General features: G+C 37.9%; 2 protein-coding genes across 4 annotated transcripts in view; one reads left to right on the top strand and one right to left on the bottom strand.

Annotated features, from left to right (window-relative positions):
• Positions 1 to 668: 668 nt before the first annotated feature.
• On the top strand, positions 669 to 7,081 carry SNRPF (small nuclear ribonucleoprotein polypeptide F). Its single transcript, XM_058741727.1, has 4 exons — positions 669 to 899; positions 2,770 to 2,895; positions 6,332 to 6,396; positions 6,955 to 7,081. Exons 1-4 carry the CDS (start codon positions 897 to 899, stop codon positions 7,019 to 7,021), a joined length of 261 nt encoding a protein of 86 aa, XP_058597710.1. The 5' UTR covers positions 669 to 896; the 3' UTR covers positions 7,022 to 7,081.
• The window catches only part of CCDC38 (coiled-coil domain containing 38), a 59,202-nt gene continuing 45,579 nt past the window's right edge, over positions 6,013 to 19,635 (bottom strand). For all 3 annotated transcript variants that reach the window (XM_058741723.1, XM_058741724.1, XM_058741725.1), the window contains 3 exons: positions 14,832 to 15,037; positions 12,273 to 12,366; positions 6,013 to 8,040 (listed from right to left, as the gene is read on the bottom strand). In XM_058741723.1, coding sequence (XP_058597706.1) covers positions 7,927 to 8,040; positions 12,273 to 12,366; positions 14,832 to 15,037 — 414 coding nt within the window. In that variant the 3' untranslated portion in view covers positions 6,013 to 7,926. The remainder of the gene's footprint in view (positions 8,041 to 12,272; positions 12,367 to 14,831; positions 15,038 to 19,635) is intronic.

Here is a 19,635-nt window from a genome sequence, read left to right as displayed (position 1 = left end):
TTCTTAAGGCCACAAAAACAAAAAAACAAAAACAAAACCCATCAATGCTCAAAGTGCTTACTCTCCAAGAACTGCATTTAGTATTTCAGATCAGAGAAAGGTAAAAGTCTGCATCTGGAAAAAACAAATGAGATTCTGATCAATACTGTTACATCAGAAGGATAAAAGACTGCGACTGTGCCGGGTTTCTGGTGGCAATGCAAAAGAAATAGATCTATAGGGAGGCCACCACACCATATCCTAGACTCAATTTGACCTCATCTTAACTATATTCTGTACTTCACTTTCTTTGGTGAGTTTCACCTTGGTCTAGTCTTGCTTCTCGCATTCCCTTTAAAGTGGGTTGAAATGAGCATTGCAGAACAGAGGAGACTGTGGCAGAGGGGCGCCCAAATCACAGAATCTATGGGAAAGCGAACACGAAACTCAAGAGCCCAAAACCCGTTCTCACAAATGCGAAAGGACCAGCTGGTGAGAAATCACGTCCGCTCTACAGAGTACACAGCATTTCTCAGTGGAACTCACAAGGCAGGTGAGCAAAGGAGAAACCCCCGCCCGCCTCACTGGAGAGTTTCCCTAGCAAGGGCCCTGGAGCAAGTGGGGCTACAGAAGTTTCCCACAGGGCTGTGCGCGGCGCGGAAGCCTCAAACACTCACGCTACCGCTGGTTGCCAGGGGACACTTCACAGCCACCTCCTCCAATCAGGACTCATCTCTCTGTGCCCAATCACAGAAGCCAAGAGAGCTGTAGTCGGAGGTGAAAGGTCACGCTGCTGTTTGGCGGCCATTTCTCTGGAGGCTCCGCGATTCGCGCCCAACTGTAGCTACTCCAGTCACGAGGGGCGGACGACAGCTGGGTCGGCGGCGAGTGGCCTGCAGCATTTGCTTATAGTCGCGATGGTAAGCAGGAAGAAAGCGACCGGAGTCGAAGAGCCAAGGGAGAGCGGGTGACCGGCCTCGCCGGGCCCGGGGCTTGGTTCGCTCGGTTCCCATTCATCCGCGTGGGGAGCCGCGCACCCAGTCGCCTGCCTCTTTCTCCCTGCTCTGCGAATCTGAGGCTCGCGCTCTCCTTCCGATGCCCTTCCCTCCCCAGAAGTGCCCCTGACCCCATGCCCCTGTTCGTTTGAATGTGAGCCTGAGGTACCTTGCTGTCTGGGACCACAGGGTCGAGGTAAAGATGAAGCGGTCTTTATACCCCACTTATCCCACTCCAAAATCGGCTTTAATTTCCATCATGTTGGGATTCCTGGCCCTGCAGCCCACTGGAACACAGAGTGCAGGCTTTGGAGCATTCATTTGTTTGTTTAGCAAAAAAATTTTTGAGCGCGCGCTACCAGATGCTGTTCTAGGCGCTAGAGTATAAGGTGAAAAGTACTGAGGCGGACCCTGCCCTAGCTTTACTCAGTCGGGTGTGAGAGATAGACTTTAGTCAAATAACATAAACATGTAATTACAAATAATGTGAAGTACTGAGAAGAGAGCAAACAGGATGCTGAGAGGGTGCAAGATGGTACATTAGGAGACAGGTCAGGGATGGCATCCCTGGTAGGATTTCACTAACTAAATAGGAAGTAGGAAATCCAGCCCCTTAAAGAGGAAACGTGTACGAAGCACGGGGAACACGAGCATATGGGCCCCAAGGCTGGAAAGAAAGCTTGACCAGTTGGAAAAATTGGCCGAAAGCTACACCGCTTGAAGAACATGGTTATGAGATAGGATGGGGAAGACCCTTAGGTGGTGTTAAGAGGTCTGGATTCTACTTCCAGTGCAATTGAAAGCCATGGAAGCATTTTAAGTAGAGATATCACATGATAAAGATAATACTTATGTGCATAAGTTGGAGAAAGACCAGAGTGAAAACTGGAAACCCATTAGGAGGTTATTGCAGTAGCTCCCATGTTCTTTGAGATTACACTGTATATGCTTATCTCAGAGGGGTTTAGTAGCCAAGTTCCTTGGTTCTTTTCTTTCTTTGGGCTGATGGGTGAGCAGATGAGAGAAGGAAAAATCTGAATTCACTGGGAGATACTACTACTGGTTTGTTGAATAAAAACTATCGATTGCCCATATGTAGCCCGGAGGCTTTACTAAGTCAAATAAGACCCAGCAGACCACCTAGCTCCTGGATTCAAGTGAAAGACTGAAATGTCATCTGCCCCCTCCTTATCTCTGTAGCCTCCTGTTTGGGACTCTGACATCACTGGATTGTTTGTCCTTGAGATCAACTTGTTGCTTCACTCTTTACTCCTTTTACATAGGTAGCCTCTTGTATCTAGAACAGCCCTTTCTCCCTCTAGAAATACCTCTCATCCTTTAGAACAGAAGCATTACTTCGGGCAACCTCTCCTTTTGACTTTGGATTGATTGGTACCCTTACACATGCTATCTCTTCTTACTATATTGCAGTGCAATACCTATTTGTATGTGTTTTGCCTCTCCCCCTCCCAGTGTGAGCTTCTTGAGGACAAGGACTATAGTCTACATTATTTTTTTCGCAGCCTTTGTTTTTTTATAGCCTGGAACAATGAGTGATGTATAGTAGGTATTCATTGTTTAAGGGAATACTGGATGAAATTGTCTAACCGGGTATTTAAATTTCTCATATGCTCTTCAACAAATAAAAGTGAAAATTAATGCAGTAAGTGAGAGTCAACAGCTTGCTTTATTTCGATACCATAAAATATTGGTGATTTCGGTAGAGGGGAGTAAGTAATGAAAACTGAGCTAAGGAAAAATAACTGATTGAGATCTTTTTTTATTCTTCATGCAGAGTTTGCCCCTCAATCCCAAACCTTTCCTGAATGGATTAACAGGAAAGCCAGTAATGGTGAAACTTAAGTGGGGAATGGAGTACAAAGGCTACCTGGTATCTGTAGATGGCTATATGAACATGCAGGTAAGCTAAGGAGATAAGGATCATTAAATTATATTTATTTTGCTTTACCTTAACTCCTCAAGGGCTTATAAGAATACAGTCAACTAAATTGATAAACATAAAACAAAATTCAAGAAAAAAAAGTCAAGGTCAAGAAGGCTGTTATAATTGTGATAAACTGTGTACAAGACCTGTTAAACCAAAATTCAGCCATAGAATTGACTTCTAGTGGTTAAAATAAAAAGAACTGAGATACTTGATTCATAGTGGTATAAAGGAAACACAAATGGTTTTTTGGTTTTTGGGGGGGTTTTGTTTTTGCAGAACAAACAAAACTCTCCAAGCACTTAGCTCTGAAAGACGTTTTTCAAGTGACATTTTTAAGTCTTTTAATGAATGCTAAAGACACAAAATCAAAGTAATTCAATAAAAGTATTTCTTGAGGGAGAGGATAGGCCAAGCCAAAGGAATTGTTGAACTGACTGCATGTGTGTTAAGCTAGCTTCTGTAAATGTTTAGGACAGGATTTTTTTGTTTTTGTAATTGAGGTAAAACATATGTAATGTAAAATTTACCATTTTAACCATTTTCAAGTATAGAACTCTGTGACATTAAGTACATTCACGTTATGGTGCATCCATCACCATTATCCATTTCTAAACCTCTTATATCATCCCCAACTGAAACTATACCCATGAAAAGATAACTCCCCATTTCCTCTAACCCCTGGTAAACATTATTCTTTCTGTTTTCATTCTGGGTACCTCATATAAATAGAATCCTACAACATTTGTCCTTTTGTATCTGGCTTATTTCGTTTAGCATAATGTTTTCGAGGTTCATCCATGTTGTAGCATTTATCAGAGTTTCATTCCTTTTTGTGACTGAAATAATATTCCATTGTATGTATATACCACATGTTAATCCATTCTTCTGTTGGTGGACATTTGAATTGTTTTCCACCTTTTGGCTTTTGTAGTACAATGAACATGGTTATATAAATATCTGTTAGAGGTTCTGCTTTCACTTCTTTTGGATATGTATCCAGAAGTGGAATGATTGGATATAAAGTCATGCTTTGTTTAATTTTTTGAGAAACTGCCATACTATTTTCTATTAGCAAAACATAAAGGATCAGTTTCTCCACATCCTCACCAATATTTGTTACTTTCTGTTTTGATAATGGCTATTCTAAAGACCGTAAAATAATCTCATTGTTTTGATAATCATTTCCCTGATGATTAGTGATATTGTGATCTTTGTGTGCTTATGGCAATTTATACATCTTTGGAGAAATGCTTGTTCATGCCCTTTGCCCATTTAAAAACTGGGGTGTTTTGTTTCTTTGTTACTTTTGTTTCTTTGTTACTTTGTAGTAGTTTACAGCCAGGTTTTTGATGAAAGAGTTTGAAATTATATTTTCCTGAAGCATAGGTATTTATGTGACTGATTAATGGCAGATGGATTTTAAAGGTAGTTGGTCAGTCCAATCATGACTCTAAGTATTCCAAACTGGTACTTCTTGTAGGAAGAGTATTAACAGGGGCACCTGTAGGCAAAAAGAGCTGAGATTTTCCTTAATTCAAGAGGTTACCACTTGAACAGATGATGCTTAGGTCCCCAAAGTTCTTATAGAGCATGGTTTTGGCCTGGATAATTCCTCAAGCAGGAATCATTTACCAAGGCCATAGAAAAATCTGAAGAGTAATACCAGTCTGTTGAAATGTTCCAGACTTAAATAGTGGTAGTGATTACACAGCTTTATGAATATATTAAAAACCACTGGGGGCGCCTGGGTGATTCAGTACAGGTCACAATCTTAGGGTTTTTGAGTTTGAGCCCTACATTGAGCTCTCAGCACAGAGCCCACTTTGAAGCCTCTGTCTCCCTCTCTCTCTGCCCCTTCCCACTGTCAAAAAATAAACATTTAAAAAAAATTCGGGGTGGGGGGAAAAACCCACTGACTTGTATCCTGTAAAAGTGAATTTTATGCTGTGGGCATATATCTCATTAAAAGAAAGAAGTAAAGAATACCCACAGAATATTTGGTTTTAGAAGTAATGTAGTTTCTAGTGAGCCTACCAGAGTTGTGAAGTATATCTGAATAATTACAACCACGTTAATGAGGCTTTTGAGTTTGTTTATTGAATGAAAATTTATTGACTGCCCATTACGTGCCTGGCTGTGTGAATATACCAATGAACAAAACAAAGTCCCTACTTTGAAGGAGTTTATGTTTTAGTAGTGGGAGATAGTAATATAATGTGATATCAGGTAGTAATAGATGCTATGGAGAAAAAGCAGAAACATAGTGTGCAGTGTTAGATAGAGAGCCAGGGAAACTGAGTGAGGAACTGAAGAGAGTATCTGAAGAAAATGCATCTCAGTTTGAGGGAACAGCAAGTACCTGGGCTTTGTGGCAGGAACTTGTTTGGTGTGTTTCGGGCATGGCAAGAAATCCAAAGCAGAATGACTTAGAATGATAGAAGAATGGAATGGTAGTCATAGAGGACTTTTTACGTGATTGTGATTTGTAAAAGTTGCAAATAAAGTTTTTTACCTATATGTGGAAGGAAACCTAAACTTTTTGACGTAAAGTTAGAAATAATAGTTTCCTGAAATAACTATAAATTATGGTTACTCTGAATTGTTTAACTTTCTCTTAAGAACTTATTTCTGTCTATTAGCACATAATTTTTTTTTTTTTTAATTTTTTTTTTTCAATGTTTTTTATTTATTTTTGGGACAGAGAGAGACAGAGCATGAACGGGGGAGGGGCAGAGAGAGAGGGAGACACAGAATCGGAAACAGGCTCCAGGCTCCGAGCCATCAGCCCAGACCCTGATGCGGGGCTCGAACTCACGGACCGCGAGATCGTGACCTGGCTGAAGTCGGACGCTTAACCGACTGCGCCACCCAGGCGCCCCATATTAGCACATAATTTTTTAAAATTCTTACTCAGTTCTTTGGTTTGGTTGTTGACCAATATAAAAGTATTAGATATTTTAGCTATAGATTTTGTACCCATTGGGTTCTTCAATGTGATATGGTGTTATTACTCAGTTAATACCTGGTTCCTTAGAACTGTATTTTTGGAAAGCATTTAAATCACAACTTATTCATAAATTGGAGACTGTCTTCCTTGACATGCTGTTTTAATGTCTAATACAAAGGAGTGTTACATAACTGAGAGATTTAAAAACTTACATTGAAACAAGCTTTATTATATATTCTATATCCATCGATGTTAACTTTACTGAATGTTTATATGAAACCCAAAAGTACTACAGTAGTAAAAGAAAGCTAATATCCTGTTAATTATAGATAAATGTGAGTTGTTGGTATAGAAAGGTTTCAGTTAATAAGTTGTCTCACCAGTATTACCTAATATTTTAGGTAGTGTTACACTATTTTTCTCCTATATTATTATACTAATATACTTTCTTTTTATTTAAAGCTTGCAAACACAGAAGAATACATAGATGGAGCATTGTCTGGACATTTGGGTGAAGTTTTAATAAGGTAACAAGAATAGTAGTATATGTAAGGAGTTACTAGTGAGCACTAGAAATCCCTGTTTTAAATTAGTGTCTCAATTTCAGAATTACTTTCTTTAAATCACTATTAACATAATATTCTACAGTTAGACTTAAAGAGTTTTGAAACCCTTAAACTTGTCAAAGAAGATGGAAATTTTTTGGAGTTATCCTTAAGATTTTTCTAGTGTTGATACTAAACTTTCTAGCTCTTGGTGTAACCTTTTTCAGTGGTTTAGGTGGAAGAGCTTGGTTTTGAATTTTAGTTGGGTCTGGCTGCTATTAGGGATTTTCATTATATTCATTTTGAAATAGCTTCACACCTTCAAATTTGAATCATTACCTTTGGAAGATCATAAAGATACCATTTCATAATACCTACTTGGTAAATAAGTGCCATGTGCTTTTAACAAAACTTTTTTTTAAAAAAGAAAGAAATGATGCATTGTAAATTGTAAATATTATAAATATCTAGCAATAGTAATTCAGATCTTAATGTGGTTTCCGGTTGGAACAACAAAATGGACTGTTTTTCTATTTACAGGTGTAATAATGTCCTTTATATCAGGGGTGTTGAAGAAGAGGAAGAAGATGGGGAAATGAGAGAATAGCATCTTTTGTGGGGAATTTTTTTTATATATATTTCTAGACAATAAACTTTTTTTTTTCAACTTGTCTTGTGAACTATTCCTATTCAGATATTTAAACGCAGAGCTCAAATGTTGAAACAGTTGAAGGATTATTCACAGAATTAATGCTTTAAAAGACACTCAACTTCATTCAAGTTGGTTTTCTTTTATAAGCTCAGTATTCTTTTTTTTTTCTATAGGGAGAAAATTATATGCTTAATAAACACTTATGAAGGTGAATTTCAGTGCTTTTCTTGTAATACTATATTAACTGAGACCTTTTAAAACAACTTTCTTTTAAAGTTATTGAACCACTTTTGTCATGTATAAGGTTAAATATTTCCTTAGAATTAATGTATACTGTTTCATTTTACTTAGTAGTCAACAAATTACCTGTTAATTTAAGTTTTAAACTCCTCAAATAGATGTTTTAGAGTTATACACTGTTAAAATGTATACTCCATAGTGATAAAATGTACACTATGAACTGTGGACTGGCTGAAAACAAATTAGATCATTTAAAGTCCTAGATTGTCAGAGAATGCCATTATTGCACTTTAATGCTCATTCACCACATTGCTAACGCAATGTTAAAGGAATGTAACATAAAGTAATGTAAGTTAAAGTACACTTTGGATGTGTAGCTCCAACTGGGATAACCCAAAGATATAAATGTTTAGCTTATGGTATACTACTTAGGATATGGTAATAAAAGCCTTCAACAAAAGAAAATAACTCCCATTGCCAATCCTATAACCATGAGAATAAGTGCCTGTCTTCCTTAAATTGGTTAGGCCAGCATATGGGGCAGAATATTGCCATTACTGAAAACCAAAATCTACAAAATGCCTAAAACATTCTGGCAGTAAATGTCTTAGTGCACCTATTCAAGTGAAAAAATATTCTTCCTCTAGTGATTTTGTTCTTGTATCCTTGACCAAAAGTAGTTCATGTTTGTTACCAGATGGAGGTTTTGAACGATAGGTAAGTCTTCTTCCCAGCTGAAACAAAAGAAACAATACTTACTATTTTTCATCATAACTACTTTCTATTGAATTATAAGTAAAATAATAACATTCACTTGATTTTTCCCAGGAATTACATGGCTCAAAATAGTAAAAAAAAAAATCAGTTACAAAGGGATTGATAACCTAATGGGTGTCCAACATGCTAGGCAAAATTACATAATAAATAGAGCACCATAGTGTGCGAGAAGCAGAGCAGTTAGGTTTTATGCGAAGTTGGGTGATTTAGGTAAAGTCATCAAAAAGCATATGTTTCACAATCAGCAAAACTAAAAGGCCACCAATGGAATGGGAGAAGATATTTGCAAGTGACATATCAGATAAAGGGTTAGTATCCAAAATCTATAAAGAACTTCTCAAACTCAACACCCAAAAAACAAATAATCCAGTGAAGAAATGGGCAAAAGACACGAATAGACACTTCTCTAAAGAAGACATCTAGATGGCCAACCGACACATGAAAAAATGCTCAACATGACTTATCATCAAGGAAATACAAATCAAAACCACAATGAGATGCCACTTCACACCTGTCAGAATGGCTAACATTAACAACTCAGGCAACAACAGATGTTGGCAAGGATGCAGAGAAAGAGGATCTCTTTTGCACTGCTGGTGGGAATGCAAACTGGTGCAGCCACTCTGGAAAACAGTACGGAGTTTCCTCAAAAAATTAAAAATAGAACTACCCTATAACCCAGCAATTGCACTACTAGGTATTTATCCAAGGGACACAGGTATATGCTGTTTCGAAGGGGCACATGCACCCTAAGGTTTATAGCAGCACTATCAACATAGCCAAAGTATGGAAAGAGCCCATATGTTCATCGATGGATGAAGATGTGGTATATATATATATATATATATATATATATATATATATATATATATACACAATGGAGTATTACTCAGCAATCGAAAAAAAATGAAATCTTGGGGTGCCTGCGTGGCTCAGTCAGTTACGCATCCGACTTCAGCTCAGGTCATGATCTCGCGGTTCGTGAGTTTGAGCCCTGCGTTGGGCACTGTGCTGACAGCTCAGAGCCTGGAGCCTACTTCAGATTCTGTGTCTCCCTCTCTCTCTCTGACCCTCCCCTGCTGTCACTGTCTTTCAAAAATAAATAAACATTAAAAAAAATTTTTTTTAAATGAAATCTTGCCATTTGCAACTACATGGATGGAACTAGAGGGTATTATGCTAAGCGAAATTAAAGACAAATATATGACTTCACTCATGTGAGGACTTTAATATACAAAACATGAACATAAGGGAAGGGAAGCAAAAATAATACAAAAACAGGGAGGGGGACAAAAACATAAAAGATTCTTCAATATGAAGAACAAACAGCGTTACTAGAGGCGTTGTGGGAGGGGGATGGGCTAAATGGGTAAGGGGTATTAAGGAATCCACTGAAACCATGTTGCACTATAAGCTAACTAACTGGAATGTAAATTAAAAAAATAAAAATTAACAAATCTTAATAATGAAAAAAATCATATGTTTCAGATAGGGCCAGCCTAGTAAAGCACCATATTTGAGGCCAACATTGCACTTCTCAGTAAGTGCCATAGCCAGTTTCTCCCCCATTGGTTAGAAGAGATCACTTTCCTTGGCTGAATGCCAATTGATTGGCATTTAAAAATCCTGTTAGATAAAAACGTGAGAAAACCATGTACATCTTCTTAAACATTAGTAATCCTGTTGGCTCTTACATAAACCTTTCAAGTGCGAGGAGTGTGGGAAGGGCTTCTGTCGGTGTTCCATCAGGAGAAGTTTAGGGAAACCTTCGGTTTGTACCTATTCATTTCTTCTAAGGCATTGACTCAAGTATATCAATTATTCTTCTCTTTTAGTCTCCTTTTTTCCTCCTTTATTTTGTTTTGCTTCTATATCTGAATTTGTGTAAATTAAATGGATGAGAAAACTGTTCTATTGAAGATGAGATTTGATGGGACATCTCCAGTGTCTCAAAAGAGGCACTAACCCTATGTAAGACTGCCTCCTGCATCGCAGAATTTGACATTCCTGGCCCAAGGTAACTAACAAGGGCAGTCCTCCCCATCATTTGATCAACCAAAGTGTTCTTAGGGTCTAGAATCCCAGAATTCCTCGTAACATAAACTTTTTTCTCTGTCCAAACAATTTCTTTTGGTAACCTTTGTCATTAATACTGAGAAAATTGCCAGAGATGAAGTGCCCTGACTGGGTAAGAACTATCAGAGGTCTTTGTACATTATCAGCTTATCAGATTGCTATTGTTTTTCCATTTTTCTTCTAGTTTTCGTTCTCTCATTTTTAGCCTGTTAATTCAATTCAATAAGCATTTATTGAGTATCCACTATGTGCTAAGCTTTGGGGGTACAAAGTCATAAAAATTCACAGTTTGGGGTGCCCGGTGGCTCAGTCAGTTAAGCCTCATTGATTTTGGCTCAGGTCATGATCTCCCAGTTGTTGAGATTGAGCCCCATGTTGGGCTTCACACCGACAGTGAGAAGCCTGCTTGGGATTCTCTCTCTCCCTTTGCCTGCACCCCACTCATGCACGCGTGCTCTCTCTCCCAAAATAAAAAAACCCTAAAAACTCACGGTCTAGAAGGAAAGATGGATATATTAAGAATAATCATTTCAATGTGATGAGTTTAGTGAATAGTGTGTATATGTGGATGGGTGATGAATGGTAAATTCTCCTTTGGGAGAAAGAGGACAAGTCAGGTCTTCATAGGAAAAGCTAAACTAGGGAAGTCAGACCCTTTTAAAGATGAAAGGCTTAGGGGCGCCTGGGTGGCACAGTCGGTTAAGCGTCCGACTTCAGCCAGGTCACGATCTCGCGGTCCGTGAGTTCGAGCCCCGCGTCAGGCTCTGGGCTGATGGCTCGGAGCCTGGAGCCTGTTTCCGATTCTGTGTCTCCCTCTCTCTCTGCCCCTCCCCCGTTCATGCTCTGTCTCTCTCTGTCCCAAAAATAAATAAAAAATGTTGAAAAAAAAAATTTTAAAGATGAAAGGCTTATTTAAATAAAGTAATTTAAGATCATCACTTTTTGACATATATTAACAGTTACCACACTTCAATTTTTTCAAGTACTTCGCTCAAAAGACTGGTTGTGAGGCACACAATAAACCTTCCCTGTAGGTTAGAGTTACTGTGGTAATCAATGTCCATGGTAGCTTTGCAGATAACCATGGAATTGGCTTCCCCGAATATATTTCAGACCCTAACCCAGAGGAAGGAGAGTAGCAGATAGAAACACAAGGCCCTCCATACCCAGTGTGAAGTCATGGACCACATGGACTCAGTGACTGCCCAATCCCATACTTATTATTGGACAGATGATCTTGCAATATAAAGAACCTTGACTTCTGGTCCAGAATCTGCTGCTAAACTGAAGCGACTCTGGGTAAATCATCTTAACTTAAACTATTAATCTGCTTTTACAATATGAAGATTAGAAGACCCATCCAATTATATGTAATTCTCTGGGTTTGCCGTCTTTGTTGTTGAATGAAAGAAGCAAGGTTCATGGTTACTATTTGTAAGAAGGAGAATATATACAATAACTACATAGAACATTTCCAGAAAGATGCAGATGAAACTTAGGTGGTTGCATCCAGGGAGGGGAACTGAAAATTTCTTACTTTTCACTAAATACTCTTCTATCTTTTGAACTTTGAGCCATATGCTTATTACTATCTAAAAAAATTATTTAAAGAAAAAATTCTCTGGTTTCATGAACCTGGAGCTAAAAGAAGTGAGGCGAAAGGCTTTTTTTTTTTTTTATTAATTTTTTTTTTTTTTAAATTTATTTTTGAGACAGAGAGAGACAGAGCATGAACAGGGGAGGGGCAGAGAGAGAGGGAGACAGAATCGGAAGCAGGCTCCAGGCTCTGAGGCATCAGCCCAGAGCCCGACGCGGGGCTCAAACTCACGGACCGTGAGATTGTGACCTGAGCCGAAGTCGGACGCTTAACGACTGAGCCACCCAGGCGCCCTGAGGCGAAAGGCTTTTACTAAAAAGTGGGTCTAATGGAGAATCGTAGACCCAGATATTTGAATTATCCTAAAAGTAACAAGAAATCAGAGACCAACTGACGCTGTGACCAGGAAAGACTATTTTGCTAAAGTTCACCCTTGATAAATTAGCTGAATTAGGTATTTCACAGAAGCATTCAGATATTAGATGTAGCTGGACCTACTGATAACAAAACACAAACCTTTTTCTTTGGTTGTGCCACTGCCCTTTCCAGAGCAGCTTTTAGCCTTTCCTCTTGGTGTCTTTGTTTTTCTTTCATTTTATCTTCACGTAACCTGTCAAAAAAGGAAAACATTTTTGCAACTATAAATCACAAAAAGTAGAAAAAAGACCTATAGTATTTGGTAATGAACTACCTAAATATTTTATGATTTCCCTTAAAGTTAAATAATACTTTACCTTCACTCATACTATGGCTTTTGAATATTCAGGGGAAATGTCAACAACAGATCCCATTCGTGTTAAAGTGGGAGAAAATGCTTGTCACCATTTTGGAAGGAGTAAATCTATCTACCTAGATCTTGGTCTAAAACAACCACCTCAACAAAGCCTTCTTGTTACTCCACTTCTGTTTTAGCACTTTACAGTTAATGTGGACAAGGCCACTTGAATTAACACCCAGCCTCCTCCTTTCGTCTGTTTACTAAAGTATAATGTGTAGAAAAATGCATGAATCACAGCGTATATTATATAGTTCAGTGATTACCACAAAAGTGTACTTTTCCAGTTAATCTTTTTGAATGGTATCCTGAAATTAAGACCAAGAAATGCTATTTGTCTTGTTCTCTTTAGAGTTCTTGTAAGGATAAAATTACATAAAATGACCTCTGCATATTGGGCCAATGCCTAATGCAGAATAGGCCCTCAATAAGTGATAACTATTTTATGGGCTCCTGTAATTGTAAGTGTAACATTTATTGAACATTTTTTATGCAAAATTAGGTTTATGTGTCTAACTCATGGGAAAAATAAAATTCGTTTTGATAAGAATGATAAGCAATTAGAATTAGATTCATGTATCACTATTGAAAATAAGTTGTGATTACAATCCAATGAAAATTATTTCCTATTGTAGAAAAGAGGCAAGTGCTGTTAGTGTAATCAGTCATAGAGGTCTTCCCCCCCCCCCCCATTTTCATTTTCATTTTATTTATTTTTATTTTTTCCATTTTCATTTGAGAGAGAGAGAGAGAGTACACAAGCTGGGGAGAGGGGCAGAGGGAGAGAGAAAGAGAATTCCAAGGAGACTCCACACTTGGCACAGAGCCCAAAGCAGGGCTCCATCCCACAACCCTGGGATCATGACCTGGACCAAAATCAAGAGTTGGACCCTCAACTGACTGAGCCACCAGGTACCCTAGTCATAGGTCACCTTATGGAAGGAGTAATCTTTTATTTACAATTTAAAAAAATTTTGCTGTATATTCAATAAAATCCCACCAAGATCACCTTTATATATATCCTGGACTTCATTTTTATATGGAGGAAACAATATCCCCCAGTAAGCAATAACAAAATATCTAACATTAATGCTAAATATTTGAATATTTATGTGTCAAGCATGCTTTAGTACTTTTACATAGATTATTTAATTTAATCCTCACCACAACCCTATGAAATACTATTATTAACTGCCATTTTAAAGAAAACAAAACAGACTTAAGAGAGGTTTTGTGGTCTACCTAAGGTCACAAAAGTTGTAAATGGCAGAACCTGCAGGTCACCTGTAGTGCTCGTCTGCCTCTTAACATGGGTTTTTTTGCTTTAGCATGAATGTTTTTCCACCTATCAGCATTCTGTATGTGCCACATTATACTAGGGATCATATATTTATAATCATTGCCTGAAAGGTAGTATGTACATAAAATCCTTGGGGCACCTATGTAGCTCAGTTAGTTGAGCGTCCAACTTTGGCTCAGGTCATGATCTCATGGTTTGAGAGTTGGAGCCTAGAATTGGGCTCTGTACTGGCATTGCAGAGCCTGCTTGGAATTCTCACTCTGTCCTCTCTCTCTGCCCCTCCCCTGCTTGCACTTTCTCTCAAAATAAACTTAAAAAATTAAGATCCTTATTTAACTCGGTATGGAAATTTGTAAATCAGTGCATTCTCCTGGAAAGGCCCCCAGGTAGGCAAGGCTGTGAGGGTGGGAGGGGGTGCTGTTTGAGGGATGATAATCCTCATGTAGTTGTCTTGAGGACCCGAATGAGTTAATATGTAAATGTTGTGTGTGTGAAGTGTTGGCAGTTATGCACTGAGGAAGAGTTATGCCCTCATTGCATGGCTCTTTCAAACAATTCCTTCATGTGTAGTCTCCTTCCAGTGAAAGGCTCTAATTCTATGCTTTGGGCCCTCCATGACGAGTGCAATTCCCCTTCCACAAGATAGCTGTTCAAAAATGTTTGTATAAGTAGTGAATATTCATTCTGAAAATCCATAGTTTCAGGGTAAAATGACCCTTCACCCATCCCAAACTGGATCAGTTGCCCAGGTGAACCAGTGCTCATTACCATTGCCAGTGACACATTATTTCATAAGAATATTTGATGACCGTGTCTCCCACATTAAATAATAGCTGTATGAGAAGGACATACTCTACTCATACTCATTGGGTCTAGTGCATTTCTATCGCGATCCTTGCCCTGTCATAGGGGCTTGTTCAGTGTTTGTGGAATCCCAGCAAAAAGTTTCTCAACTCATTAAGTCATTCACTACCCTCATATCATAAGACATTGACTATACTTTTGCCGCCGTTCTTTCTGTTTTATCCTCTCAATTGTCTCCACATTTTCTTTGGGAATGGATTCAATGAGATCACTCAATTCCACCAGGCGAGACTCTACTTTTACCAGCTTTTGAACTGGGTTGAGACTGCCAACATCAGCATCTCCAATGCAGACCTTGTATACTTGATTAATTTTTTTACTAAGAGATTCTATCAGTTTTTCCTGAGATTGAAAAGGAGAGCAGAAAACATAAGATCTCATCACTATTTCCTTGTTCATTCAATAAATGTAGAATTCCGTTTTACTACATTGCAATGAAATATAGTAGCTCTTATATGCTACTAAACATTTCTTTTTAAAAGAAAAACTAATAGAACAGTGAGACGATGTAACAGTGATTATATCATAATTTAGAGTCACATTATTACTATAGTAACACCTTGGATTATTTTAAAAATATTTCAGTCTGGGTATAAAAAGCAATTTTAATATGACAATACCTTTTTGCTTGAGTGTTTTCGTGTATCTGATTCCTTAAGCATTCAAGTAGAGGCACCATATGTATACATTTTAAATCCTTTTTTGGCCACTCCAATGCATCTCCTTGCAATGCAGCACGTGAGCTTCCTTTTTTTGCACTTACTACTCTTAATGAAACTGTAATCATCCTGTATGCAAGCTATCTGTATACATGCCTTATCTTCCCTTCTAGACTGTAAACACCTGGAGTTATTTTGTACATTTACACGTATATCTAAAGCAGCACTTTGCATATAACTATGCACTTAATAAATGTTTGCTGAATGAATGAGCGCATTCTCTCTGAGGGAAAAAAAAAGTTGTCAGCAAACAGATTCCCAGGTTGGCCTGCAAAGCCTACTGAATTTAATTTTCATTCATTCCATTGGAAGCCATTGCAGTATTCTGATCCAAGCAGAGGCTTAGGCCAAACCTTGCTGATCCCTGTACCTGGCCACTGCGCTGTTTTAACTGTTGGTAGAGATGCTCGAGCCTGTAGCTCATGTGTTTCAAGACCATAAAATTCTCATTCTTTCTCCACCGTGTACCCGTCATTCACAGTTAAGAGGACCTCAATAAACTGCTGGGCAAAGTAAATCATTCTCCAGGTAGCATCCTGCCCCCATGCCTGCTTCTGCTCAAGAAGATGAGAATCATCATAAAGCCAAGGACAAATAACACTCAAGACGTGGCTCCAAGCCATGGGACACCCCTCCTGGAATCAGACTCCTTACAGAGCTACCAACACTTCATTGCAAGTCAAGATCTGTTACTAATGGTTTACTTCCAACAGCTTGTCCCTCCCACCTCCTGGTTTAACCACCTTTCTGATGGTCCCATTTACCACTAATCACCCTTTTTTTTTGTCTCTAAAGTAACACTTACTGTATTTCCTGTTTATATTACAAACATGTTCCTTTTTACACCTGAAACTAATATAACTGTATGTTATACTATACTAGAACTATACTGGAACTAAAGTTTAAAATTTTAAAAAAATTCTCCTTTTAGAAAATTGGAGAAGCATAAAGTAATATTAAAGGAAAAAGTAAAAGAAAAAGCAAAAGGCCTATTTGCCATAAATCTCCTTTTTTTCTCTCCCTTTCTAAATAACATTAATTTCCTATTTATATTAACACTTCTAGAAAACTTTAGAAATAGAAAAACTATAAAAGGAAAAATAAAAGTATACCCATCCACCAAGGAGAAGTGTATATTAGGTATGTAAAAACAATTTTGCTGCAAGGGGAGTACATTAAAAAAAATTTTTTTTTAAAATATTTTGAACACTGATGCTGAGAAAAAGCAACTTTAATATGAGAATGGTTAGTAGTCGATGAAAATTTCTGAAAGAGACCTTTTGAACACTTAGAGTTTCAGAGGTGGATAGACTTTCAGGATGTCTTCTTATTTTCAGAATCTTTTTTTTTTTTTTTTTTTTTTTTAAGTTCCCCCTGTGAAACAGGAGAGGAAAAGACAAGGAGAGAGATTTTCTTGACAAGGTAAGAACAGCATAAAAAATAGGATTAGGTAATGAGGTTAAAAAATAAAGACTCACGTATGAGAAAGAGATTGAGGGCCTGGCCCAACAGTGCAGAGAGGCAAAGGAAGTGGGAAGCTCAAGCTACAGGCCTCCTGATGACAGAAGTGAAGTGTCCAATTCCTGGAGCTGCCACTAGATGGCAGGCCCAGCCCAGAGTCCCCTGCAATAGGGGCTACCTGCGAGTCTGCAAGGGATGGGAGGAGTTCCAGCTGCTCCCCGGAGATGGAGTTGGCCAGGATTGTGGAAGACCAAAACTGGGATAAGGACTTTGTATGCCTTCCAAAAGGGAAAGGAAAATGATCTGACTAGAGCGATGCTTAGGAGTAATAATTACATCAAAATTGGATAGAGGAGCAGGAAGATGTCTTGATGTCAAAGGATTCTGTAATTCTAAGCCCTGTCACATTCTGCTGTGTGCTGACTGTACACAAGTCTCAATTGAACTGGATCAGCTCCCTGTTTGAAAGAATAAAACCAGAGATGAATACATTCTGCAAAATCACAATAGCTTATATTCCATTTCATGTTCAATGAAAATGAACAAGTAACTGCTACACAAAACAACGTGGATGAATCTCACAAACGTAATTTTGAGAGAAAGAAGCCAGTTAAGCCAAATATATTACATGATTCCATCGGTATCAAGTTCAAAACATGGAAGCTAATTGATGGTAAGAGAAGTCAGGATAGTGGTCACCTTTGAGGGATGGTAGAGACTGGAAGAGGGCATGAGGATTTTAGGGATGCTTATGACAGTCTATTCCCTAATCTAGGGGTTGGTTACATGGGTATGTTCACTTTGAGGAGATTTCTTAAGAGAGAATTTATAATTAGCTTATAATTTGAGCACTTTTCAATATAATTTTATACTTAAATTTAAAATTTTATTTTAAAAGTAAATACTGAATCCATAAAAAATGTTGTTAGGGATTAAATAGGAGTGTGGACATTTTAAAAGAATAAAATCTTGATTTTATAGTTACAGTTCCAAAGTAACTATGATGATTTATGAATATCAAAATTAGATACAACTATGTTTACTCATAAAGGATTATGTTTTGCACATTTTGAGATCTGAAAGAATGGGAGTGATTCTAAGGATACTTTTTCCCTATCAATTTTCCTGCTCTGTTCCCCCTTTTCCACCCTAGCACTTCCCATCTCTAGGAGACACTATGAATTACTGGCCCCGTTTTCTCGGAGTGTGCAATACACGAATGCCAAAATTATATTTGTGACCAAAATTTATAGATAATCTTTTAAGAAGTAATTTTCAGATCAATCCTACCTTCTCTGTTTAGGGATCTGGTTGCCTCAAAATTTAAGAGTATTGAAAATGTTACTGTTTTTCACAGCCATCCTAAACATGGATGAAAGGGGTTTGGTAAGGGAAGGGTGAAATATCACTGATATTTATCTGACATTTTTTTTTATGTCAGTCAATTTCAGAATTATTTAAAACAATTGAAGAGTGGAAGCAACCCAAATGTTCATCAATGGATGAATGGATAAACAAAATGTGGAATATGAATACAATAGAATACTATTCAGCCATAAGAGGAACTAAGTTCTGACACATGCTATAGCATGGATGAACCTTGAAAGCATTATGCTAAGTGAAATAAACCAGACACAAAAGGACAGCTATTGTATGATTCCATTTATATGATGTACCTAAAAACAGGCAAATTTATAGAGACTGTAGAATAAAAGTTAACTAGAGGCTGATAAGATGGAGGTATGAAGAATAATTGTCTAATGGGTAGAGAGTTTCTATTTGGGATGATGAAAAATTCTATAGTGATGGTTACACAGTATTGCCAATATACTTAATGTCACTGAATTGTACACTTAAAATGGTTAAGTGATAAATTCTATGTTACGTACATTTTAACACACACACACACACACACACACACACACACACACGATTAAAAAAAAAAAGCCAGCATTGAAGAACTGCAAGGCGACTGTCATCACACTTCCTGCTTTAGCAGTGCATGACCCCACCCCCTCCTAACTCAGGGTACTATATACCACCCTAGGAAATGTGTGTGTGTAAACAAGCCATAAGAAACTTTTGCTTTTGTAACCCTGCCCATCTTATGGTTAGAGAGGACAATCATCTGATTGAGTTACCCCAAATCTACCTCTTTGAAAATCAAGTTCATAACCATAAATGTGGTATTAGCTTCACATATGAGATTTGAATTTTTATTTCATTTGAGATTTTTTACATGGAAATCATTGTTAGCTGAAGTTTGTTGTGGGTCTAGAAACTAATCATTCATTCAACAAACATTTATTGAGCACCTACTTAACAGGGACACTTAACATATTTAACTAGGAAGGGTAATACAGTCCCTGCCCTGGAGGGGTTTGCATCCAGCTGGGAGAGACTCATACATAAATAGATCCAATAATGGATCTATGTCAGCAAGGGAGGCTGACATCCGTTAAAAGCTCAGTGCTGGACTGATGTTGCAGTGCTTCACGTGTTAGTTATTTGCTCTTCAAATTACTAACAAAATGATCATAGACAATGAACTACTTCATGTGTATACACTCTTGACTAAAATATATTTATGGGCAGAACAATTTCAACATCATACTTTGTAATAATTAGAGCACATTTTAAGAGAATCCCAATGCCAGTTTGAATGCTTTCTATCTACTATGTAAATTGACTATTACATATGGACAAGATAACTCTAAAATGGTTTTCTACCTCTGTCATCAACCCAGGACTTGTGGTGTG

This window comes from Neofelis nebulosa, chromosome 8 (genome assembly GCF_028018385.1).
Source record: "Neofelis nebulosa isolate mNeoNeb1 chromosome 8, mNeoNeb1.pri, whole genome shotgun sequence".
NCBI classification, from domain to species: Eukaryota; Metazoa; Chordata; class Mammalia; order Carnivora; family Felidae; genus Neofelis; species Neofelis nebulosa.
This window is presented reverse-complemented; position numbering and strand designations above follow the sequence as displayed.